Here is a 27,473-nt window from a genome sequence, read left to right as displayed (position 1 = left end):
GCGCCGTACTGCGCCTGCGCGCCAGTGGCGGGCGCCGAGGCTTCTGGGTAGGTGGCTCTGCCCCGCCCCTCCGCTGGAGGCCCTTTCGGGTGCTTCTGCAGCGCCGCTCCCGCAAGGATGGCTTCTCTGGTTGTAAACAAGGCTGGATCGGGACTGGACGGTGGCCGTCAGGGCAGCTGGGGCACGGCCGTGGTGAAGGTGAGGGGCCCTGCGTTCTCTGTCCTCCACCATTGGCCTGCCTCGGGTGCATCCCCGAGATGGGGCTGCAGCGCCGCGGCCCCGGCTGCTTTGGGCGGGATGCGCGGCCTCTGGGCCCCTCTTGGCCGTACCAGCCAGGCCCTCCCCTCCGCGACCGGTCTTCTGTTCTTGCCAGTCCTCTGCCTGGCATCAGCTAGGGGGCATTGGTGAAAAGAAGCGTATGGGCCTGTGAGAGTGATCTGGGCTTTCTTCCCCCAGGTCTTCTAATTTTAATTAAACTCGACAGGCATTAATTAGCTTATTTTTATTAAACCAAGCCATTATTATCTATAGGGATTATGTTGGCCTTTTAAATCGCTAGTGTCTCCTTAGAAGGTTGATGTTTATTCGTGTTTTACAGGCGGGGAAACAAAGGTTTACGTTAACAGTGTGTGGCAGAGCCAGGGTTGACTGGCTCTAAAGTTTGCTTTTTACTATTGCATTACGTCCATGATCAGACATCAGTTATGGGGTCACCTGCCTCTTCCTCTCTTGGTCAACACTTTTAAAAATATCTATTTGTATTGATTTCAGAGAGGAAAGTAGAGGAAGAGAAACATCAGTGATGAGAGAGAATCATTGATCGGCTGCCTCCTGCACGTCCCCTGCTGGAGACGGAGCCCGTAAACCCGGCATGTGCTCTTGACCGGAATCGCACCCAGAACCTTTTAGTCCCGAGGCCAACGCTATATCCACTGAACCAAAGCAGCTAGGGCTTGGTCAACACTTTTAAGAAGTCTCCACCAGCAACAGAGCTGGACAGTAACACTAGGGTCTATGAATTGCCCTATGCTTGAAGTTTGAAATTCTACCCTGTGTAAATGCTCCAAGATGCCGTTACTAAAAAAATCAGCTGAAATAACGTGGAATTCATTTTTCCCTTCCACTGTATATATGGAAAATTTGGAAGGGAAACTGATCATAATGGTTTATAGAGTCCCTTATTTATAACCTGAGATATTGATAATTCTCATTACTGGCTATATATTCAAATCACTGAGCACGTTTAAAAAAACACGAACTGATGCAGCCTTCCCTCACCCCAGTTCTGATTAAGTTGACATCAGTATATTTTTTTACATTCTCAGAAGTGATTTTAATGTGCAACCATGTTTGAGAATCACTGGACCAGGTAATATCTGAAGTATTTTTTATTTTTAATAATAACCTTCTAATGATTTTTCACCTAATGTTGGTTTTATATGACAACAAATGATACATTTATGCTCACAACTATATTATCAGTATTGGTGGTTGTTGATTCATCTGACCTTTATATACTCATTGATGAAGTTATTCTGAAAACACAGTGCATATCCAAGATGCAAAGGAGCCCTCTTATTATAAGGTATATTATGTGGTTGAGATTTTATTTATGGAGTTGTATTTTTTTAAAGTAGAGAATATCTGAAAATTATTTTGTGAATTATCATGAAGAAGTTGTATTGGGCATGAATATTATTGCTGTATCTACTTTGTTATCCTGTTTACCTTAAAATCTAAAAACTATCCCAAAGCCTGATGGTACTCCAGTTTGTAATAGCACACAGTTTGTAATATTAGAGGCTCACTTTACTCATTTTAATCTTTACGGGTAATATGTGCCTAAGCTGTGCAGTTGGACAGTCCTTTTTGGCAAGAACCTCATGATGTAATTTCTAAGAAGTATGTTGGTATAATTGTTTTAAATTGTAATTTTCCTGGATGAAAGCAAAGAGTGTTACTTGGAAGGTAAGAATTGAAGTATAGTAATGCTACCATTATGTAAACTGGCTTCTTGTTTAATGAACAAATTGACAATGGCATGGTTTTTATCATTAGAGAAACAAAGAAAAAAAATTAAAATCAGTATTATTTACATTCAGGAAAGAATCAGGAAAGTTTCTTTTGAAAATGAGCCTCACTCTGGCCACTGTGACTCAGTTGGTTGGGCATTGCCCCATGCACTGGAAGATTGCTGGTTGAAATCCTGTGTAGGGCACTAAAAGCTAGAGAGAGAGAGAGAGAGAGAGAGAGAGAGAGAGAGAGAGAGAGAGAGAGGGAGGGAGGGAGGGAGGGAGGGAGGGAGGGAGGGAGGGAGGGAGGGAGAGAGAGAGAAAGTGAGCCTTCTTAATCTTTTAAAAATATGGACTGGTTAATTAAAATTTTATTTATATGCAATACGTACATGTAATGAAGTCCTCTTTGGCATACTTGTAAAGTTTATAAAATTAAAAGCTATTCTATCTAGGACTTTATCTTATACCTACCAGGGGCCCAGTCAGGAGTTCGTGCACCTTGGAAGGAACTGTGGGCCGTAAGGCTGCAGTGGGTACAGGGCTGGGTCTCCTCCATGCCTGTGCCTGGCCCCTCCTGCTGCGGCCAGCAGCCCTGCTCCTGCCTCTGCTCCCCCGCTGACAGCGTGGAGCTATTGGGGCCTGCGCCAGCAGTGGGTGCAAGCAGGGCCAGTGCTGTCAGCTGGTGTGAGTGGCTGCTGCCGCCCAGATCGCCCGTCAGGATCAGGGGGAGGTGGAGAATCCCTGAGGGGTGATTGGGGCTGGCACTGGACACCAGCAGCAGGTGCGAGCACCAGGCAGGACCATGGCGCACAGGAACAAAGACTTTTCAGTAACCACCTGAGGTTCACTCAGATGACAGCAGCTGGTGCCCAGCCTTGGTCTGGTGCCCCCGCTCACATCCACCATCCGGCCATGGCCGAAGCCTGCCATGTTCCGTGCACACCCCCCGGTGGTCAGTGCATGTCATAGGAACCAGTTTTTTGGTTGTTTCGCCATTTGGTTTATTTACATATTAGGGTTTTATATACATAGATTGTTAGCCCAAATTCCTATTCATGAATACTGAAGAAAGAATTTCTTACTCTGTTCTTTACTGAGTTGATGCAAAATAGTCTAATAACTTTATTTTTGTACCCATGTTTGGTTTACTAATCAGTGTACATCTAGTGCTTTTTGAAGAAACCTATAGTAGCAGCATAAATTCTTTTAGCTTTAATAATAATGTGCAATAATAATGTCAGAAATATAAGATATAAGTGAACTAAGTAAAATTTTAATTTGGTTCTTTAGAGTTTATTATCATAAACAAGTAAAATGTATTGTGTCACATTAGTGAGAACATTTGTAAAAAATGTTGCATTTATTTCATAATATCTAATTCTGTGGTGAATATCTTTTCTCTATTTAATTGAATTTGATATTTAAGTGTAACTTTTTTCCATTAAAGAAAACAGGATATGCCCTGGCCTGTTTGCTCAGAGGATAGAGCATCAGCCTGCAAACTGAAAGGTCCCAGGTTCGATTCTGGTCAAGGGCACATGCCCGGGTTGTGGGCTCGATCCCCAGTGGGGGACTTACGGGAGGCAGCCGATCCATGATTCTCCCTCATCTTGGATGTTTCTGTCTCTCCCTCTTCCTTCCTCTCTGAAATCAATATAAATATATTTTAAACAAAAACAGGATAAATTGAAGTGTATGTGTGTATTATATATATAATTTATGTGCAGCTGTTTCCTAGCTCTTCCTCACTAGACTACATTGTTTTGCAGTATATGAATGTACCATAACTTTTTTCTAGTCTTGTATTGGTGTATATTTTGTTTCTGATCTCTTGCTAATGCAAATGGTACTGTTAAGAATTAGCATATAAGCACATAGATCTTCTTACACATGTGTGAAATATTTGTAGGATTAAATTCCCGAAGTGTAATTATTGAGCTATTCTTACTTTTATATATATATATTTATATATTATTGATTTTGTACAGAGAGGAAGGGAGAGAGATAGAGAGTTAGAAACATCAATGAGAGAGAGTCATCGATCAGCTGCCTCTTGCACACCCCCTACTGGGGATATGCCCGCAACCAAGGCACATGCCCTTGACCGGAATCGAACCCTTAAGTCCCCAAGCCGACGCTCTAGCCATTGAGCCAAACTGGTTTCGGCTATTCTAACTTTTGATAGTTATTGCCCAATTCCCTTCCAGAGAAGCTGTATCAGTCAATAAAACATTTCACAGCAACCAGCAATGTATGAGAGAGATGCTCTCTGACACTTGCACCAGTACAAAGTGTTACCAACGTTTTTGATCTAATCTGGAAAAGTGTACTGATACAGCTTTCATTGCATTTCAAAGTGTTTTGAGTGATAATGAACATCTTTTTATATGTTTAAAGAAAAGACTACACGTGGTAAGAAAAGACAAACAATCTTTTCCCTTTTTTTTTTTTTTTGTGTGTGTGTGTGTGTGTGTGTGTGTGTGTGTGTGACCTATGTGTTACATTTAAACTCCTATTGAAACATCCTGGGATGCAAGCCAATTATGAATTACCTGTTTGTTTATAGTGGAAGATGCTTCTATATCAGGTAGTCAGTCCAAAATAATTTCAGAGTTAAGATTAAAATTTTAATGGAGTAAGTCTGATTTCCACTCTGGGTTTCCTTTTTTTGGGGAGGGTGTTGGGGGGGGAGGGGGTTTCTATTTTTTACTCCCTGTTATGTATTTGTTGGGGATGGTGGTTGGACACTTTGTTTTTACACTTTTATTTTGTTGGACTTTACTTGGTATTTGGAATACCCTGTTCCTGAGAGCTTTTTGGTCTAACAGGAAAGACAGGTTGGAAAGCCAGTAAAGGTGTTCCCGTGTTTTGGGTGTTAAGATAGACACTTATTCATGGTACATGGGGCCCCAGGGACACTGTATTTCATTGGACTGAGCTGTAGGCAGTCCTGTGAGATGCAGTGGTTAGGAGTTTGTTAGTTTATTCAGGTGAAAGAGGATCCACTAGAAAAGTGTTTATTTAGCTATTCCCTCAGGATTAGCAGAAAGAAAGGGGCAAAAACAGTCTTGTTTTGGGAACTACAGATCAATTGTAGCAGGTCATAGATGGCAGGCATAGGAGTTTGTGGTACAATGAAACAGTTCAGAGTGGGTATGTTTTTAAATTAACAGAAAATTGTGAAAAAAAATTGTGAAATACTTCAGATATATTAAGAAATAAAAGTACCAGAAATCATTCATTAATATAAATGTGGTTTGTTGACTAATTATAAAACATAAACTCATGGACCTGGGAATCAGAATTTGTCAATTCTTGTCACCTTCCTTTTGACTGACTACATGGCCTTGGACAAGTCATGTACTTGTCATTCGAACTAGGTAGACAAAATATTCTCTAACCCGTGGCATATTTATTAATTGAGAACAAGGAATTGAAATTTAAGTCAAAGGTGATTGCTTTCTTGCCTTTATATTATGTGATATAAGTGGAAACTGGATACTTCAAAATTACTTATAGTCTTAACATGTTCTTTATTAGAAGGGTAAATTGTCATCCTAGCACATATTCCAAATTGTTTTGCCCAAATTAATGGTGATGTTTTGGAGGTTAGGTAATTGCAGAGGAGTTGTTTAATAATCCATGTTTGGGAGAATTATATTTTGTTTCAGATTCAGATACAACGACTCAAGGCATAATTTTCAAAAGATAAAGATCATGATAATTTACACCATTATCCTAGTCCCTAACACAACATTTCAAGATTTCACTTTGATGTAATTTTGGTAGGGTCTGTCAGATGAAATGATAAAAGATGATTTAAAGTTTTCCAACGTAGGAGGAATAAAGTAATTTAACAAGATTTATTCAATATATTAGATCAGCTTTAAAAAAAAATGTATGCTTTTAAAATCACTTAAAGACCACATGTTCCCTTTTCAAATATTAGGTGTTGGAGTGTGGAGTTTGTGAAGATGTCTTTTCTTTGCAAGGAGACAAAGTTCCTCGCCTGCTGCTCTGTGGTCACACCGTCTGCCACGACTGTCTCACCCGCCTGCCTCTTCACGGAAGAGCAATCCGTTGCCCTTTTGATCGACAAGTAACGGACCTAGGTAGGGAAATATATGTGTATATGTTTAAGGTTTAAAATTGTCCATGGAATACAAACATCATAGGAAAAATTTTTTCCCCACTTGATTTTTAAAATTGTACACTAGTAACTACAAGGTGGATTCAGTTTCTATTAAGGCCAGTAGTCTTGTAAGTAAAAATTAGCTCAATCTTAGGTACTAATTTTATTTAATCTTATGAGATGTTTATATTCAATACTTGTTTATATACGAAGAATTTTTTAAGATACCTGAGAACATAACCTATTCAAAGAAATAAGAAAATTATTTTGCCTGAAGCCATTGATACAATAAAACAGTTGGTTGTGACAGAATTTTTTAAAAAGGAAATAAACCTAAAACTGTGTGTTGCACACTGTAAGAGTGAACACGGTATGTGAAACTTTTGTTTCAGTTATATATATGACATGGGTTCCTGGGTTGCAATGAAAACTGTATTTCTTACCTTAGGCTACTATAAAAATATTTCAAAGCACTTATTTTAGAATAGATAGTAAAAGTCAGTGACAGAATAGGATTTATAAATAAATGATAGGAAATGATAAAACTTGAAAATATGTTTTTATTTAGAATGCTGAGGAGTTCTGTTTTTTAAAGAGGATATTAAGACAAGTGTTCTATCATAACTAGAAAATGGGGGAAATTTGCATTTTAAAAATTTAGACAGTAATGGCTAAACTGCTTGACAGAAATTACTATTGAGGTATGAGGTAAAGTGATTATAATTGTATTCTGTTAGATTTAATTTTTATTTTTATATTCTAGGAGATTCAGGTGTTTGGGGATTGAAAAAAAATTTTGCTTTATTGGAGCTTTTGGAACGACTACAGAATGGACATATTGGTCAGTATGGTGCTGCAGAAGAAGCCATTGGGATATCTGGAGAGGTATTGATTGAACTTGGTGAAATATTTGTTAGGAGCATGGATTTTTTCATTTAATTTAAAATATTTGCCATAAAAAGCACAATATTACCTCACTTATTCCAGCAGGTAGGATCCCAGAAATACAACTTTTCGTACATTACAATTCTTAAAGCAACAATAATTCCAACAGAACAAAAGTAACACTAAAACCTGAATTCTTTCACAATACTATACCCAAACTATGTCTTGTGTATAAGCTTGTCTCCCTATCCTAATTCTTTTTTATCCCAGAAAGTAAAAGAGTAAGATTATGGAAGAGTAAGAAGATGTGCATTAAAGCCGAGGATACAAAAGTGAACTAGTGAACAGGAAAGAAGGGAGGGAGGGAGGAAAACTTTATGAAGGAGGCTATTTAATATAGAAACAAAATGCCTTAAAGATAGCACTAGCTTCTGAGGGAATTACTACTACTAAATATCTTTATGAGAAGGTTAAATTATGTGTAGGCGTATCCTCTTTTTCCAGACAGATATATTAGAAGTCCATGAACACAAATTAAAATACATTTTTAATACTTATGGAATTAATTGCCTGCATAGCTCATAGGCTGTTCTGGATATAAGAATAGTTGTAGTAATTAGCAGTTATTGATTTTGGTGATCAACATCAAGGTAAAAGAAGTAAAAATGATTTCACTTCTATTAAATCATGATGATTTCTTTATATAAAGTAAATCCTTGAAATGAATTTCAAACTGAAGCATTGTTTTCTGAAATTTTTGCAGTTCTTTCAACACACTCTAGATATTATCTTTATTTCAAAAGACATTATAGTATTATCTGATGTTGACCTTGTAAATTACTTGTCAGATCTTGGAAAGCGAAGACATGAATTTTTATTTTACATGTACATATTTCCCATAATTGCAAACAAAGCTGTCTAACTTCGTGTTCTTTTTTAAATTTGTGATATTGAGTGACACCATTGATGTATTTTAAAATTTTTATTTTTGGAAAAATTTTATACCAAATCTCTCCCTTTCTAATTATGGCCTTTTAATGTTCAGCAAAAAAATTCCAAAGCTTTCTTGGTGATCTGACATGTAAAATTTTCCAACTTGAAGCTTTTTAATAATTAATGAAAATTAGAAATAATACTTAAAATGGGGGATGAGGACACATATGTAATACCTTAATCAATAAAGAAATTTAAAAAAAGAAATAATACTTAAAAGCTTAATACTTAAAAGCATAGGTGTTAATTGTTTATTTGCTTGAATCAGTGGCTTTCAGTTAGAATTGTGCATTGGACTCACCTGTGAAGCTTTAGAAACAAGTACACAAACTCGGACTTCATCTCGAACCTATTGAATTCTTTCCCAGGCTGGATTCTTGGCAACATGGTTTTATTTTTATTTTTCTCAAATCTTTATTGCTGAAAATATTACATATGCTCCCCCCCCAACCCCCCCTCCCCCTATTAGTCCTCTTTGGCACCATGGTTTTAAAAACTTTATAGCTAATTCTGATGCACACCCCTTGCTGTCTAAATAGCATTGTGCTTCTCTTCTTCCTACATATCATTATGACTTAAAGCAGTAGATATGTTTTTTTTTTATTAATCCTCACCCGTGGATTTTTTTTTTTTTTTTGAGAGAGAGAGAGAGAGAGAGAGAGAGAGAAAGAGAGAGAGAGAGAGAGAGAGAGAGAGAGAGAGAGAGACAGAGAAAAACATTGATGTGAGAGAAACACATTGGTTGGTTGGCTTCTGCATGTGCCCTGCCTGACCAGGCCCTGGGCCGGGGAGGAGCCTGCACCCAAGGTACATACCCTTGACTGGAATCAAACATGGGACCCTTTGGTTCACAGGCCAATGCTGTATCCATTGAGCCAAACCAGTGAGGGCTAAAGCAGTAGGTATGTTTTTAATATCAGTGGTTTTAGTCTTAAAAAAAGAATTCTAACCTCTATTCAGTTTCTTTCTTGTAAAGCGAAGGGATTTTGTAGAAGTTAACTTTACTCTGACTGTGAATCTATGAGAATAGTTTTATTTTTGGCCTCAAGTACATTAGCATATATTGATAACCAATTTTGGGTATAGCTTCTCACCCATAGAAATGAATACTTTCTCAGATGAGTAATGAATGAGTACAAATACAATTTGTACTAATTACCAGTGTATTTTCATATAAAAAGGCTGATTAGTTATAAAAAAAAAAAAGATTATATTATGTTTCAAAATTTGTCATGCTATGGTGATTGGAGTTCAGTCTAAGACATTAATTTGTTTTTATCAGAGCATCATTCGTTGTGATGAAGACGAAGCTCACGTTGCATCTGTATATTGCACTATATGTGCAACTCACTTGTGCTCAGAGTGTTCCCAAGTTACTCATTCTACAAAGACATTAGCAAAGCACAGGCGGGTGCCTCTCGCCGATAAACCTCATGAGAAAACCATGTGCTCTCAGCATCAGGTGCATGCCATTGAGTTTGTTTGTTTGGAAGAAGGCTGTCAAACTAGCCCACTTATGTGCTGTGTCTGCAAAGAATATGGAAAACACCAAGGTCACAAGGTATGAATATAATTAAACTGGATGATTTTACTTAGCTTACCAGCTCACAGTTTGTTTGGTAGACTGAAAAGAAATGAGATTTAATTTCTGAATAACAAAAATTTCAGTAGAGAAGCATCATGATTCTTTTTTTTTTTTTTTATAATATATTTTTATTGATTTCAAAGAGGGAGAGAGAGTTAGAACCATCAACGATGAGAGAGAATCATAGATTGGCTGCTTTCTGCACGCCCCTGCACTGGGGATTGAGCCCACAGCCGAGTCATGTGCCCTTGACCAGAATCGAACCTGGGACCCTTCAGTCCACAGGCCAACGCTCTATCCACTGAGCCAAATAGGCCAGGGCATGATTCTTTCTTTAATGAAAATAGCTTCCCAGCAGGAAGCAAAAGTTATCTTCTTTAGTGCATGTCTCTGTAATGCACTGGATTGTTTTTGATAATATTTATGTCTGTTGATGAACTACTTGTGATAAAATTTTAGGTACTTGTGGTTTCTTGGTTAGTGAGAAATGGATTTGTAAAAATTAAATTATTGCTTTGCAGGATAAATAGTTATTGGGTGAAGGCAAATTAGCATTTTGTATGTTGTGCTTTTGTAGATGTGGTAAAAAAGCCACTTGTGGTTGAAAGTTTTTTAATTAATAGGAGTGATTTAAGTAATTTTTTATATCATTGGTCAAATACTATGAGTTTTTTCTATAATGTTGCATTTTATAGCATTCAGTATTGGAACCAGAAGCTAACCAGATCCGAGCATCAATTCTAGATATGGCTCACTGTATACGGACCTTCACTGAGGAAATCTCAGATTATTCCAGAAAGTTAGTTGGAATCGTTCAGCACATTGAAGGAGGAGAACAAATAGTGGAAGATGGAATTGGAATGGCCCACACAGAACATGTATGGATTTTTTAATTTGTTCTTTACCTTTTACCCTTTTCCCTTCTTACCTTTCACCTTCTATTATTTATTGAGCAATTATACTGCACTAATCATGAAATAATTATTTATTTATTGTCTAAAGTTTTACATATGTCTCCCTTTTCACCCCTTAACTCCCTCTCCCCTAGCCATTCCCACCCCAGTGTCTGTGTCCATTGGTTATGCTAATATGCATTCACACAAGTCCTTTGCTATCTAGACCACCCCCCCACAGAGCTAATGTGAAGATACAAATTTTAGAATTTTTAAGGATATAGATGGTATTTAAATTTTTATATTTCACATACATAATCTTTGTTATAGTTACTTTTTTTTTCATTTAAAAATTTTTATTGATTTTTAAAAATATATATTTTATTGATTTTTTTATAGAGAGGAAGAGAGAGGGATAGAGAGTTAGAAACATTGGTGGGAGAGAATCATCGATCAGCTGCCTCTTGCATACCCCCTACTGGGGATGTGCCGGCAACCAAGGTATATGCCCTTGACCGGAATTGAACCCGGGACCTTTCAGTCCGCAGACCAACGTTCTATCCATTGAGCCAAACTGGTTTCGACTGATTTTTTTTTTTTTAAGAGAGGAAGGGAGAGGGAGAGAGGATCAGAAACATCTATGAGAGAGAAACATCAATCGGCTGCCTCCTGCACATCCCCCACCGGGATGTGTCTGCAACCAAGGCACATGCCCCCGACCAAAATCAAATCCGGGACCCCTAAGCCCGCAGGCAACGCTCTGTCCCCTGAGCCAAACCACTCAGGCCATTCTTTGTTATAGTTAGAGTTGCTTAAACTTTATTTTTATTTTCTTAGGTACCAGGTACTGCAGAAAATGCCCGGTCATGTGTTCGAGCTTATTTTTCTGATCTACATGAAACTCTGTGTCGTCAAGAAGAAATGGCTTTAAGTGTTGTTGATGCTCATGTTCGAGAAAAATTAATTTGGCTCAGGCAACAACAAGAAGATATGACTATTTTGTTGTCCCAGGTTTCAACAGCCTGTCTCCATTGTGAAAAGACTTTGCAGCAGGTAGGTAGTTTAAACATAGGAAGAAGATAGTTGAAGGAAAAGAAACTTTAAGGTTAAGTAGATAATTACCAGAGGTACACACTAGTCTATTTTATTACTTTAATAAATATTGTTATATTATTATATGCTACTGCATTCATTAACATTCTTCTTAGGACATGGTCTCTATAACCTCCAATTGCTCCAACCAACAAATCAGTGTCCTCTTCTTCATGTGCCCTCCCCACCATAAAACCAGGGGTTCTAGAACTTCTAACTCTGTCATTCTTCAATTCATAGCACATGTAATTATGGCTCATTCTCATAATGGTATACATAATGTTGAGTGTATGAATTACATTTCACAATTTATTCATTCTTCTGTTGATAGGTTCTCAAATTCTTTACTAGTGCCTGATTATTTTTATCCTAGTCAAATTTACATTTAGGTTAACTTTGAATATTATAATCTTAAATGATCTTTTTTTGAGGTTTGATAATATCTCTTTTTTACCTTGTTTATAAGAACACTGTCTTTTTTCTAGGATGATTGTAGAGTTGTCTTGGCAAAACAAGAAATTACAAGGTTACTGCAAACATTGCAGAAGCAGCAGCAGCAGTTTGCAGAGGTTGCAGATCACATTCAGTTGGATGCCAGCATCCCTGTCACTTTTACGAAGGTGATGTTCCATACCGCACTTTAGGTTTCTTTTCTGATGAATCATTGCTTAAATTCCATGACAATCAGCTTGAAAAGACAACCAAGAAATTCATGGATCATAGGATTAAAAAAATCTATTAGTGAAAAATAGAAAGGGGTTTAAGGAATCCTGGTACCCAACACTCACTTTAACAGTGAAGAACTTTTAAATTTCATCTCTCCTTTCCCCATTCCCTTTTCTACCTGCAGGCTCCCAAGTTATTTTGAAATGAACCTCAACATACTTTATCCCATATAATTTCATCTATGAAATATTTTCAGATATATTTCTAAAGAGTAAGGAGTCTTAAACATAACAAAAACTGTTATCACACCTAAAAATGTAACAATAGATCTTTAATACCTTTCATTATCCAGTGAGTATTCAGATCTCCCAGACTGTTAAGAACTTTTTAAGTTTTTTTTTTTTTTGTATGTGTGTTTTTTTTAGGCAGAAATCTTGTACTTGTTTGATATATTTTAATCTCTTTTAAAGTAGATTCCCCTAATTTAAAAACATGCATGTGTTTCACTTTACGTTCTGTTTTTAGGGACTTCTAAAACAATTTAAAATTGTTTTATGTAATGTATAAAACATTACATATATATATATATATATATATATATATATATATATACACACACATATACATATATCTCCAGCCATGAGATTACGGGATTGTATGGTAGTTCCGTTGCTCACACCAATGTCCAGAGTCAAATCTATAAAGCAAGATTCATCCAGAGCAGTCTAGCTTCTATCCTTGACCCCCTACCCTCTCCTGCATTCCCCATAGAAAACTATTAAGAATTTTTTCTGAATTTTATTCATCATTTAAAAATAGAGGAGGCCCTAACCGGTTTGGCTCAGTGGATAGAATATCAGCCTGTGGACTGAAGGTTTGATTCCGGTCAGGGGCATGTAACTCGGTTGTGGGCACATTCCCAGTGGGGGTGTGCAGGAGGCAGCTGATCGATGATTCTCTCTCATCAATGTTTCTAACTCTATCCCTCTCCCTTCTTCACTGTTAAAAAAATCGATAAAATATATTTTTTAAAAATGGAGGAAAATTTTATATTCTTACCTGCACACTCTCTACATTTAAAGGTAGAATAGCATGTACATTTCTCCACCTTGCCCTTTTCACTTCATGGCAGTATACAGTGACATTTTTTATTTCTTTTAATAGTTGCAAGATACTTTATTGTGAGGATGTACCACATTTTTTTATTGTGGTAAAAAAATAATAAATATTTACCATTTTCACCATTTTTAAATATACAATTTAGTATTGTTAAGTATATTCACATTGTGTGGATCAAATCTCCCGAAATTTTTCATCTTTCAATACTGAAACTCTGTGCCTTCTAAACAACAACCTCCTTTTCCCCCTACCTTACTAGCTCTTGCTAAATTTGTTTGAATTTGACTACTCTAAGTACTTCATATAAGTGGAATCATATGTTATTTATATTTTTGTGACTGGCTTATTTTATATAGCACAATGCCCTCACAGTTAAATCTATGTTGTAAAATGTGACAGAATTGTTAGCTTATACCACCTTTTGTTTATTCATTTATCCATTGAAAGACATTAGTGTTACTTCCACCTCTTAGCTATTGTAAATAGTACTACTGTGAACATAGGTGTACAGATATTTCTTTGAGACCTTGCTTTCAACTTTTTTTGGATATACATCCAGCCACGAGATTACTGGATTGTATGGTAGATCAGTTTTTTGTTTTCTGAGAAAATGTTGTACTATTTTTCATAGTGTTTGCACCATATTATAATCCCACCAGCAATGCATAGGGTTCTAATTTCTCTAAATTTTTACCACCACTTGTTACTTTTTGGTATTTCGTTTGGGGGTTTGGTATTTTTTTTTTTTTTTTAATAGTAGCCGTCCTAATAGGCATGAAGTGATATCTCATTGTGGCTTTGATTTGCATTTCTCTGATGATTAGTAATGTTGAGCACCTTTTTATATTTTTTGGCCATCTCATATCTTCTTTGGAGAAATTTTGTGTAAATCCTTTGCCTGATTTTTAATTGAGTAATTTGATATTTTGTTGTTGAGTTGTAGAAGTTCTTTATATATTCTGGATATGAATCCATTATCAGGTACATGATCTGCAAATATTTCCTCCCAATACCTACGTTTCTGCTTCATTCTGTTAACTGTGTTCTTTGATTCATAAAAGTTTTTATGATTGATACAGTCCCATTTGTCTGTTTTTGCTTTTGCTGACCATACTTTGGTGTCATATTGAGGAAATCATTCTGAAATCCAATGCCATGAAGCTTTTATCCTGTTTTCTTTTAGGAGTTTTATAGTTTTAGATCTCATGTTTTGGCTTTAATATATATATTCATAATCCAACTTTTATAATTATATATCTTCTTTTTAAATTCACCCTTTTATTCTATATAATTAATAAAAGTCTATATGCAAATCGTCCCCTCGGGCAGTCACTCTACTGGGAGACCAGGAGTTCGACTGTTTGCTGTGACGTGCACTGACCACCAGGGAGCGGCGACCAACCTTCTGTGGCACCCGGTGGCTGGCTTGACCTTTCACCAGCTCCCTGAGGGTGGGGGTGACACGGGGTTGGAAGTGCAGTGACAATGCTGGGTGTCTGCTGAGCTTGCTCTCACTCTGCCTGCTCACCTCCCCTGGGATGCCAGGGCTCGCGCTCCAGGTGCCGGGCGCACCTGCACAGCCTCTTCCAGGTGAGCCCGGCATAGCCATAGGGACTGCAGGGGCCGCCGGGCTCTCTGTGGGTTTGCACAGGAGCTGGTCTGTGAGGCCAGCCGGCAGAGAGCTCGCTGCCCACCTGGCTTCCATGCAGCACTGCAGGGCGGCCCAGAGGCCCACACTTACTGCATCTCCGCATGGGGACTCGCACACCGTGACTCAGGTGGAGGGGGCACGCGGGGGCCAGGCCAGACGTGCTTAGATCGCCAGCCAGGCCTAGGGACTGCACCGGTGCACGGATTTCATGCACTGGGCCTCTACTCATTAAATAAGGAGCTTCTGTATCTCTCATAATGGTTTCTGACTTAAAAAGTCTGTTGTCTGATAGGATAACCATCCCTCCTCTTTTGGGTATGATTTTCATGGAATACTTTTTTCCATCCTTTCACTATGAACCTGTATGTCCTTAGATGTAAAGTGAGTCACTTATAGACAACCTATTGTTGGATCTTGTTTTTTCTTCCTTTTTTTAATCTTGTTTTTTCATCCATATAGTCAAACTGTCTTTTGATTGGGGAGCTAAATCCATTAATATTTAAAATAATTATTGATAAGTAGGGACTTACTATTGCCATTTTGTTAAATGTTTTCTATATATCATGTAGCTATTTTTGTCTCTCCTTTCCTCCCTTACTGCCTTTTTTTTTTTGTATTTTATTGTTTTGGAGTGACATGGTTTGATCTCCTTCTAATTTTCTTTTTTTTTTTTTTTAAACATTTTATGGAGGAGTTTTTTGGTGTGTTTACCATTGTCATTACATAAATATTCTATTTTAAACGTTAACGCTTTAACTTCAATTGCATACCTGTTTTATTCCCCACACTTGGTTACTGATGTCACAAAACACATTTTTATATACTGTATACCTATTAACAGGCTTACAGTTAAAACATTTCAATTACAGTTTACATTCACCATTATTTTGTATTTATTTCAGGGGTATAAAATGTTTTTGTTATGTCAAGTCTATAAAAATTAAATTTATACGCCCAAATTACAACAGTACAGATGACTATTTGTTCACAGCTAGTGATAATGACTCCCTCAGCTTTTGCTTTTCTGGGAAAGTCATTTTTTCCTTCCTTTTTGAATGACAGGTTTGGCATATATAGCATTCATTGTTGACAGCTTTTTTCTCTTTTAAAAAATTATTTTTAAATTACAGTTTATATTCAGAATTATTCTGTGTTAGTTTCAGATGTAGAGTAGTGATTAAAGACTTATGTACTTTACAGAGTAATCCTACCCTGATGTTTCAGGTACTCACCTAGTCCCATATATATTTATTGAGATATTGACTATATTCTCTATGGTAGAATCTATATGTATGATTAGTCCATAAATACCAATTTGTACTGCTTAATCCCGTCACCTTTTTCACCCAGCTACTGTCCCCTCCCCTTTGACAACTGTCAGTCTGTTCTGACAGTTTTATTTTATTTTATTTCAGCACTTTGACTTTATTCTCCCACTCCTTTCTGGATTCCAAACTTTCTGCTGAGAAATCAGCTGGTAATCTTATGGAAGCTTCCCTTGTATGTGATGAGTCTTTTTTCTCTTGCTGCTTTTAAGATTCTTTATCTTTGATTTATGACAGTTTGATTATAATGTGTCTCAGTGTGGGTCTCTTTGGGTTTATCCTAGTTGGCATGCATTGAGTTAGAATTTTTATGTCCATTTCTCTCCTCAGATTGGGAAGTATTCAACCATTATTTCTTCAGGTAAGCTCTCTCTGCCCCTTTCTTTCTCTCTTCTTTTTCTGGGACTTTCATAAGATAAGTGTTGATCTCCTTGCTAGTGTCCCATAAATCCTTCAGGGTTTCTTCACTCACTTTTTTTCTCCTCTAACTTGATGATTTCAAATTACTTATCTTCAAGTTTGGTGATTCTCTCTTTTGCCTGATGAAGTATGTTATTGAAACCCTCTAGTGAACTTTTTCAGTGCAGTTACTATATTTTCATCTCCAGAATTTTAGTTCTTTTTAAAAAATTCTCTCTCTTTTTAATGGATCAACCGAAGGACTTGTATACATGCATTTAAGTACAACCAATGGACCCAAAACTCTGGGGAGGGAGGATATGTATGGGAGGGGGGAATGGTAAGATATGTACACAGATAATAATTTAATTTAAAAAAATAAAAATGGAAAAAAAATTCTATCTCTTTGATATTCTAATTTGCCTATTCTTTGTTTTCCTGATTTTATTTATTATCTGTGTTTCTTTTAATTTATTAAGTATCTCTATTACAGGTATTTCAAGTTCTTTGGCAACTCATAGATCTGGAATTTTATTTATTCCTTTGATTGGTTCGTGTTTTCCTGTTTCTTTTATGCCTTGTCCTATTTTTTGTTGAGGTTTGGGCATTTGAATAAATAACCACCTCTCCCAATCTTTATGAACTGGCCTTGAGCCTAGAGAGACCTTCACCAAGCTAGAGATTCTAGAATTCCAAAGCCTTTTCTGGGGTTTATCGTCTCTGGATTGGTGTGTGTGCTTTAGCTGCCTTGAATTCTTGAAGCAGCTTGCCTCTGCATTTTTTCAGAAGCCAGTAATCTCTTATCCTCGCTGCATCACAGGAGTTCTAATGTGCCATGTCCTTGCCTCTGTTTCTAGTGGCCTTCAAACTGTGCCATTGTTGTCCCTAAGAGCTTCAAGTTGGGTGAGACAGTAACCGGTCACTATCTAAGGCAGACTCCAGATGAGCCAGAACACGGGACGCTGAGTAAAATCTCATGTTTCTGTCCTGGTATTGGGAGTTTTCCTTTTAATTGCATTATGCCATAACAGGTTAGGCAGGGGCATAGATGGGTATGCAGAATTCTGACAATTTTCTTATCTCTTTTGTTGGAATCCCTTTTTCGTTTTTTGTTGCCCTGATGTTTAGCTTCACAACTGGTCTCTAGAATCCTCACAAAGATAATCTGGTCCATATATTGTTTTATTTCTGAAGTGTAGGACTGTGTGGAAGTGTATATTTAGGAGCCATCATCATAAAGATGGTAACTGAAGCACATGGAGTAAATGAGAATATGTAGATAAGAAACAGACCTCATATAGACTTTCAAGTACACCAATATTTAAAAGGTAGACAAAAGGAAAATGGGAGGGAGCATCTAAAAAAGTGGGATAAAAACTAGGATAGGGTTGTATCATAAAAGAAAAGCATGCTAAAATGAGGAGGCAAAATAATAGTTACCAACAATTATTTAGGAGCTGTGTAAAGACTTTTATACATGTTTAAAAAAAAATCCTTTGTGTAAGTTTGGTACTATTTTAATCCTCAATTTATAGATGAGAGAAGTGAAGCAGAGAGGTCATGCAGCTAGTAATATGTACATTCATTACAAGAAGTTGTTCATTATGATAAAATTCAGAGATGATCTAACATCTGTCAGTTGGGGATTGGTTAAATCTTGGCTTAATATAACCAAGTAATTGAAAGAGAAAGGCAGGTCTTTATGTTTTGAAATGAAATTATTCTATAATATACTGTTGAGTATAAAAGGTAGTTGAGCCAAAACCGGTTTGGCTCAGTGGATAGAGCGTCGGCCTACGGACTGAAAGATGCCAGGTTTGATTCCGGTCAAGGGCATGTACCTTGGTTGTGGGCACATCCCCAATGGGGGTGTGCAAGAGGCAGCTGATCGATAATTCTCTCTCATCGATGTTTCTAACTCGCTATCCCTCTCTCTTTCTCTCTGTAAAAAATCAATAAAATATATTTAAAAAATAAAATAAGTTGAGTGTATATATATATATATATATATATATATATATATATATATATATATTTAAATTTATAATCTTAAAATGTATTCTTGGCTTGGCTGGTGTGGCTCAGTGGTTTAGCATAGACCTATGAACCAGGAGGTTATGGTTCAGTTGCCAATCAGGACACATGCCAGGATTGTGGGCTTGATCCCCAGTGGGGGGTCATGCATGAGGCAGCGATCAATGGTTCTCTTTCATCATCGATGTTTCTCCCTCTCTCTTCCTCTCTGAAATCAATAAAAAAAAATTTTTTTTTAAATATATATTTGTTTTGCCTTGGCCAATGTTTCTAAGTTGCAGGGTAGATTTCTGGTCAGGGCATGTGTGGAAGGCAATAGGTTGATGTGCTTCTTTCACATCGATGTTCTCTCTCTCTCTTTACCTCCTCTCCTCCTTCTCTTCCACTCTCTCTGAAAAATCAATGGAACAAATATTTTCAGGTGAGGATTAACAAATAAACAAAAAGTATATTTGTTTTGTTTGTGTATATTAACTAGTATGTTCATAGGAAAGTGTCTGGAGGTATATACACTGAGTGGCCAGGTTATGATGGTTTCTGAATGCATAATAATCTGGCCACTCAGTGTATATCCTATATAATAAAAAGCTAATGTGCAAATTGTCCCCTCAACCAGGAATTCGGCCAGCCACCTATGTCCCCTCCCTCTACCCAGGCTGGCTGGACCCCACCCATGCACGAATTCATGCACCGGGCCTCTAATACACACACACACACACACACACACACACACACACACAGTGGCCAGATTATTATTCATTCAGAGATCATAATAATCTGGCCACTCAGTATATATGCAGTTGTTAACTGTATATTTCTGGGAAGTGAGCAGCAATTTTCATTTTTAATTAACATATTTATTAACATACAGCGTAAGAACCCTTCGAAGATTCAGTTGAGCCAAAAATATCTGGATGCCCTAGTCGGTTTGGCCCAGTGGATAGAGTGTCAGCCTGCAGACTGAAGAGTTCCAGGTTTGATTCTGGCCAAGGGCACATGTCTGGATTGTGGGCTCGATCCCCAATGGGGGCCATGCAGGAGGCAGCCAATCAATGATTCTCTCTCATCATTGATGTTTCTATCTATCCTTCCTTCCTCTCTGAAATCAATACAAATATACTTAAAACAACACACACACACACAAAACAAAAATATTTGGAGAAATTAAATTCATTTTTAATTTATATAATAATAAAGTAGTAGTCAGTTTTAGTAAAGGATAGGGTATTAAGGAATACTACTCTTTTCTTTCAGATCAGATTTCAGGAATGAATGAGTTAGTTGAGTGTGTGTGTATATATATATATATTTTAGTAATTGAGGAATGAATAGGAGAAAAGACAATAATTAACTGACAGTTTATAAGTAAAAGTATAAATCTTAATGCTTTCTAACTATGTCAAAATTAAAAGCTTAAAATATTTTTAAAATTATAGGACAATAGAGTTCACATCGGACCAAAAATGGAAATTCGAGTTGTTACATTAGGATTAGATGGTGCTGGAAAAACTACTATTTTGTTTAAGTTAAAACAGGATGAGTTTATGCAACCTATTCCAACAATTGGTAAGTATGAGTATTGCTTTTTACCTTAACAAGCCCTGGCTTACAGCTGGGTTTTTGGGCTCTTATAATATGCCAATCTGTCATGGAGATGGGCTTTTTTTCCTGCCTGTAAGATACCGGCATTTCAGAGGAAAAATGCAAGATTCAGAGGCTGTAAGATTGAAATGTGGATGGTGAGATAATAAGAAGGAACAGAATTTTGGTGGGACAAGTGGGAAGGAATGAGTGGTGACTTGTTGAGGATTAAGGGTGAGGGGATGGTAGTGGTGCAGAGTTCGCAGGTATTTGTGTTTTAAGGTTCTAAGGACCCCATTTTAGGGGACTAATAACTGATAAAGGTATACATTACCCACATAGGTTGATTAGGAGTGGAGTTGGTTGGGCAGAATAGATATTGCTGTTTGAAGATAATTGTAAGTCACAGTTATAAACAGGGAGATACCTTGTGTTGGTGTGTCACTCACTATAAATATAAGTTCAGTATTAAAATAACTTTTTTTCTTGCCGAAACCGGTTTGGCTCAGTGGATAGAGCGTTGGTATGCGGACTGAAGGGTCCCAGGTTCGATTCCAGTCAGGGTCATGTACATTGGTTGCGGGCACATCCCCGGTGGGGGGTGTGCAGGAGGCAGCTGGTCGATGTTTTTCTCTCATTGATATTTCTAGCTTTCTATCCCTCTCCCTTCCTCTCTCTGAGAAATCAATAAAATATATTAAAAAAATAAAAATAAATAAAATATTTTAAACAAAGGAATATGTCCTTATGGCCCTTTTCCTATAAAAAAAAAAACAACACTTTTTTTCTTAAATACAGGTTTTAATGTGGAAACTGTAGAATATAAAAATCTGAAGTTCACTATTTGGGATGTAGGTGGAAAACACAAATTAAGACCATTGTGGAAACATTATTACCTGAATACCCAAGGTAAGAGAAAAAAATGACATCTTACTTTTTCAGATTTTTAGGATGCCAGTTTTCAGTATATTAATTTACTTAAATAGTAAAGCTGATATTTAAGCATTTATTAAATATTGATTATACCTTTAAATATTGGTGGCCAGCCTCACATTATTTAAAAAACGAGGTGGAAAGGCTGGAATATGTACTTTGGTATAGTTCATGAAAGAACCATAATTATAGCATAAAAACAATACTTAGCTTATATATGTGGGCTGTTATGAGTACTTCTTGTTAACAGTTAAATTCTTAGTGTCATGAGTATTATCACTGGCAGTATTGTGGAATATAGAATTTGTGTATGGTTATGCTGCTCAATTCAATTAAACATTTATCCCATTATAATATCTGAAAAGCTCCATTTTCATTCGCAGTTTTCTGCAGAACCACCGATAGTGGTTTGCTGTAGACCAAACTCTGATACGTCACATATATTTCACCCAGCATTTATTCATATTTGGGCCCCATTCTAACTTTTGCCTCCTATATCCCAATATGAAGCTTATGTTTCTGCCACCTTTTCCATACGTCATCCTACTTTCCACCTAGAAGAGAGATTAGATAATTACGTTTGTTTTCGGATTTTTGATATTTAGTATGAGCCAATGATTAATGGAAAAAAAGGAATTTTGATCATGAGGAATGGTTAAATGTCTGACTATGTTATCTGAATTCTAAAGAGTATTCATTCAATAGATATTTATCAAGTTACTGCTGAGTATTTTGAATACAATCTATGTGGAAAGTGCTGTGCTTGGTGCCTAGAAAGAGTACTTCGGGGAGATAAAGGTGATGATTTATTTGTAAAGGATTCTCTCTTTGTAAAAGAAGTAGTAATCAATGAGTAAGTAGCACCAATAGGTAGATCATGAGAGGTACATTTTCATTCATTAAGAGGAAATATTAATTGGAAGAGCAAGTGTAAATTTTGTTATGGGTGGGGAAATGAAAGCTGAAAAGTTATGTGACCTATTTGAGATCATGCCATTAATTATTGCTCCTATAATAAGCAGGCTTTTCATAAAAATAACGGTAGAATACCCATAATATTATAATGAGAACATTAAATATTTTGTCCATTTACTGAAACTTAGCAGGTGACTAACTGAAATTTTTATCATTTTGTTGGTAGCTGTTGTATTTGTTGTCGATAGCAGTCATAGAGACAGAGTTAATGAAGCACACAGTGAGCTTGCAAAATTGTTAACAGAAAAAGAACTCCGAGATGCTTTGCTTCTGATTTTTGCTAATAAACAGGTAACACATTTGTATTTCAGAATACTTTAGTATAATAGTTTTGTGTATTTCACATCATAAGGTAGCTAGAAATATTTCAAAAGAGAAATAATTAGTAGATATTTATGAAGTTTCTGCTAAATATTCTGAATGCAATCTATGTGGAAAGTACAAATTCTGTGCTTCATACCTTGGAGTATTCAAAAAGAAGTAAGGCAGTTGATGTTCTCGGGAAACTCAAATGTATTTAAGTAAACATGTAAGTGAATATTTATGACATTCTAATACAAAGAAAACTGGTAAGTAACTTCAGTCATATTAACAAAGTGTTACGGCAAATTAGAGTAATTCTATAGGTGACATCTTATAAGATTTATAAAAAAAAAAAAGTAGGATTTTGGTTGAAATTATGGATAAGTCTTTGAATAGTATGTGAAGGCAAGAATATGATAGGCAGATAAAATAAAAGCATTTGTATTTTTAGGGAGCATCCAGTGGACCTATATGTGAGGAGCAGGTAGAGGATGAAGAAAATCTAGAAAAACAGATGAGGCCACATTGTGAGATACTTAGGTTTTATTCTGTGAGGAAAGGAGAACCATCAAAAGGTTTTTGGATTGGTTGGTTGTAAGATCGCATCATTGATTTCAGACTAATCCTGGTGGTAGGATGTAGAATTAATAAAGGCTAGAGGCAGGAAGATGCAGTAAATTGCTTCAATAATTCAAGTGAGAGATTTAACAAGATCCCTATTTAGGGGAATAGATAGGCGGAAGCAGATTGAAGATATTTTATGATGGTAGAATTGTTAGAATTTGGTGATTGAAAGGGGAGGATGAAGGACAGGGAATAGCAGAAGATTTCTAGATCTTGACCAAAGTTTCTAGGAGGATCAAAATGGTTTTAACTGCCACAAAGTGACTTACATGTCATAAGGAGGAATAGGATGAGGAATATAGGATCCCCCTAATTAAAAAATGGCCAAAATAAGCCGATAGGCTTTACTGTACTTATGATTAAAGACATACAAATAAGACAAAATAAAATATCATTTTCTTATGATCACATTGTGAAAGACAAAAATCTTTGAGAATCATCAGACTCACATATACTATGCTGTGGTTATTAAACTGAAACATTTTCTTAAGGAGAAATGCTTATACCCTCTCACTCTGTAATTATACCTCGAGTAATAGGTATATCCTGCAGACAGATACCCTAAGATTATTCCACAGATACTTTTGCAAATTATATAAAAAAAATATGTATATATATGTATGTATTTGTAATAGCACATAAGCACACAGCTTCACTATAGGATTGGAACATTTGGTATAGTACTGGTAAAGAAAATGATGTTGCATCTGCACAGCGGAATGCAATTCACATGTTAAAATTAATGTGGAAATCCGTTTGTCCTGCTAATGGAAAGCTACCTATATTCAACATGTGCGTTAAGTAAATAACAAACAAAATTAGAGTATGTTTCTATTTGTGTTTATTCATACAAATGTGCATGAAAATTTTCTGGAAAAATATGAGAATATTATGTGTATTATCTTTCAGGATGTTGCTGGAGCCCTTTCAGTAGAAGAAATCACTGAACTTCTCAGTCTTCACAAACTGTGCTGTGGCCGTAGCTGGTATATCCAGGGCTGTGATGCTCGAAGTGGGATGGGACTATATGAAGGGTTGGACTGGCTCTCACGGCAGCTTGTGGCTGCTGGAGTATTGGATGTTGCTTGATTTTAAATGCAGCAGTTGTTTCAAGTTTTGTGGTTAAGAGTTCTTTTGCACATAATATGTTGTAAGAAATTCTACATCTCAAAGATAGTTAATTTAGGATATGTATATGAAAGGAATTTTGGATTGGGAATTCAGTACAATATTGCTTTACCAAAATTATTCTATGGCAACATTTAAATATCTTATTGAGATTAAATTGGATTAAATAGGGACTTCTTTAGTTTGTATTTTTTAAAATGTACATTTGTTAGTGAGTTTTTCAGATTATATGTGACTCACATATTGAGAAAGAAATAGTTACAGAGAAAGGGTAAGTGAAAGTGTATTCTTATAGCCAACCGAGTGCCTAAAGACCTCAGTGCAGCAAGTGAAGCATGGCTTCTTGTCTTTCCTGAATTCTGGCAGTATTTAGTAGTAAGAATGGTAATGACTTAATGAAATAGGATCCACAAATTGCATCTTTGGGTTATAGGATTACTTTTACCTTTAGTAACAGAAAAACTTTAAAGCTAAGACTATAAGCTATAGAAAATTAATATTTTATACAGTGTTTTATTAAGACTTTCTCCTAAAGCATTTTGTATAAAACCTAGTGAGTCAAAATGAAATGCTGCCTAACTAGGCCTGATTTGTAACATTGGTACTAACCTGAAGAATAATTAATAATAATAAAACTGTGAAAGTCAGTTATGTTCTAGATGATCTTCACTTATGAAAGACCAGTTTACAGAGCTGAACCTGGATGTATTATTTCCTAGGTTATAACTCTAAACTAGCCCTTCTACCTTTTCAGCATATTTAAAGTACTTATTGTTTCTTTTCTTTTTTTTTTTTTAATTGCATCCTTAGTGAGAACTACTATACATAAAAGATAGTAAGTACACAAAGAACCAGGGTTGCCTTTACATAAAAGAAACATCTAAGTAGAAAATTACCTTTACCTTATGAGAAGTCATTTAAACAGTGTGTGTGAGGGGGGGTGGGGTGGGGTGGGGGGGAATGCTTAGCATTTACATCATTTGAAATGTTTTACCAAAATAAGTGCATTTATCTTGACAATAAACATAATTAAGGTTCTTTGTGACAAGACCTTGAAAAACTAAGAGAAAAGCACATCTAAGAAAAGAAGAAATATTGAAAAAGTTAACATCACATTTCTTATGCAGTATTGTAAAAGTTTAGAAAATTCTGTACTCTTTACTGGTTTTCATATTTTAAGGATGTTCTCTTATTTTGGCAGTATAATTTATTATGTTTGAACATAGCTAGATTGGATTTCTTGTGTTTTTTCTTTTAATCCTCACCCAAGGACATGCTTAGAGAGAAAGAAAAACATTAACTCGAAAAGAGAAACATGGATCAATTACCTTCTGTCTGCTTCCTAACTGGGGATCAGACCTGCATCCCAGGTTTGTGTCCTGACTGGGAATCAAACTGGCAACCTTTTGGTGCAAGGGATGACGCTCAACCAACTGGGCCACTCTGGCCAGGCGGATTTTATGGCTTTTTAAAATGCATTTTATATTTTAGGATGAAGTTCAATCATAATCTTAGTTGAACTACTATGAGGACATTAATGTCTGATGACAAGATATGACTGGGTGGTACTGTTTTAGTTCATTCTCTACAAATGTATTTTTGTTTAAAAACAACAAAATACATTTTAATTTCTAATACTTTTAGAAAACAAAGCACTAAAAAACTGTCCATTAGTATTATGGGCATTGTGTAAATAATATAATTATATTGTCCTTTATTTTTCAAGTAAAAGGTCATGCTGTTACTTGTGTAGTTTGTGCATATAAATAATACTTATGAATTAAATTATTTAATATTGGACTGATTGCAATAACTGTGAAAAATAAAGATGTTACATTTGCCTGTGAGCCCTTGAACTGTTTATCTAATAGGTAATTGAAAGAAAAATGTCTAACAGTAATATGTAAACTTGCTTTCCTTGTAAATTATTTTTACTTTACTAATTTTGTTAAACTTTGTAATTCACATTCTTAGCATATTACTAAACACAATTTTTAAAACTGTGCTTAGACCTGGTTATAATGTACATAATAGTAATGTTTGTGTTTTTTTTAAGAAATATTTTTCTTAGGCCATTATTACTATTCGTGATTGTATTCTTTCACTAATGATTAGTTAAGATTGTGCTAGTTCCCTCTGGGAACTGTCAAATTTAATAATAGAAACATGTTAAATACAATCTACTAGGATTTGATTCCTAGCCCTGAGTTTCTGTATTAAGCCTACATATTACTGTGTGATTTGTGTAAAGCAGGTTTTTCAAGTGAGTAGCCATGGTGTGTAATTCTGGAATGCTTTATAATCACCAGAAGCCATTCTTGCATTACACATACGATCAGTATAGACAGCAATAAACTGTTACAATCCTTTTAAAGAAGTCCTATCATTATTCTAAAACTTGTTTCTTGAACCATCTAATAGTAATGGTAGTAACTATTTTTAAAAGTCATGTTTAATATAAAACTGAAACCTATACATAAACAGCAACGTGGTGGTTGCCAGAGGGAGGTGGTGGGGGAAGAAAAGGATCCTAATATGAGGTGAAGGAGAAGATTTGAGTTTGGGTGGTGGGCACATGGTCCGTATACAGATTTTCTAAGTTAGTAATCCACACATGTAGACTAATGTCACCCCAATAAAATTTAATGAAAAAAAAAAAAAAATTCATGTTTGTGTAGTGAAGACAATAAAACAAAATAGGGTAGGGATTCACATGTCAAATTTGAAATGTAGTATATTAAAGGTTTAGAAATAATGTAGTCTGTATTTGCAACCTCACATTTTAATGAGTATTATAACTAGTGTTTTGACTAAAATTTTGCATTGAAGTCTATTGTTTTTTAAATATTAAACTTTACCTTGTTTCATTTGAAAGCATAGCATTTTATTTTGTGTGTGTTTTGTTTTTGTTTTTTAATTAAATTTATTGGGGTGACATTGGTCAACAAGCTCATATAGGTTTCAGGTGTAGGCTTCTGTAAGACCTAAATATTGCAAGAGAACATAGCATTTTAAGTAACCATTTTTAGAAAATGGCTTGGAAAACTTAGCTGTAGCTATGAACTGATGTTGCTAAAAAACCTTTTTATGTCACATTGAGATACTTCTCAGTTTGCAAAATAGGAATAGGGAAGAAGATA

The 27,473-nt window shown here is 36.0% G+C and overlaps 1 protein-coding gene across 1 annotated transcript; it reads left to right on the top strand.

Moving 5' to 3' along the window:
* The first annotated feature begins 56 nt into the window (after positions 1 to 56).
* TRIM23 (tripartite motif containing 23) lies at positions 57 to 26,710 on the top strand. Its single transcript, XM_084880789.1, has 11 exons — positions 57 to 198; positions 5,965 to 6,127; positions 6,911 to 7,032; positions 9,308 to 9,586; positions 10,306 to 10,488; positions 11,341 to 11,556; positions 12,081 to 12,215; positions 20,226 to 20,355; positions 21,169 to 21,279; positions 22,445 to 22,569; positions 24,115 to 26,710. Exons 1-11 carry the CDS (start codon positions 118 to 120, stop codon positions 24,292 to 24,294), a joined length of 1,725 nt encoding a protein of 574 aa, XP_084736915.1. The 5' UTR covers positions 57 to 117; the 3' UTR covers positions 24,295 to 26,710.
* The last annotated feature ends 763 nt before the right edge of the window (positions 26,711 to 27,473 follow it).

This window comes from Pipistrellus hanaki (assembly GCF_964339955.1).
Source record: "Pipistrellus hanaki genome assembly, chromosome: 4".
NCBI lineage: Eukaryota > Metazoa > Chordata > Mammalia > Chiroptera > Vespertilionidae > Pipistrellus > Pipistrellus hanaki.
The sequence above is the reverse complement of the archived record's forward strand: the minus strand, read 5'-3'. Positions and strand labels throughout refer to the sequence as shown.

Coding starts and splice junctions, on each gene's coding strand:
- TRIM23 (XM_084880789.1), top strand. CDS start 118: ATGGCTTCTCTGGTTGTAAACAAGGCTGGATCGGGACTGGACGGTGGC. Junction 9,587..10,305: donor GAAAACACCAAGGTCACAAG/GTATGAATATAA, acceptor TGCATTTTATAG/CATTCAGTATTGGAACCAGA. Junction 22,570..24,114: donor TGATTTTTGCTAATAAACAG/GTAACACATTTG, acceptor ATTATCTTTCAG/GATGTTGCTGGAGCCCTTTC.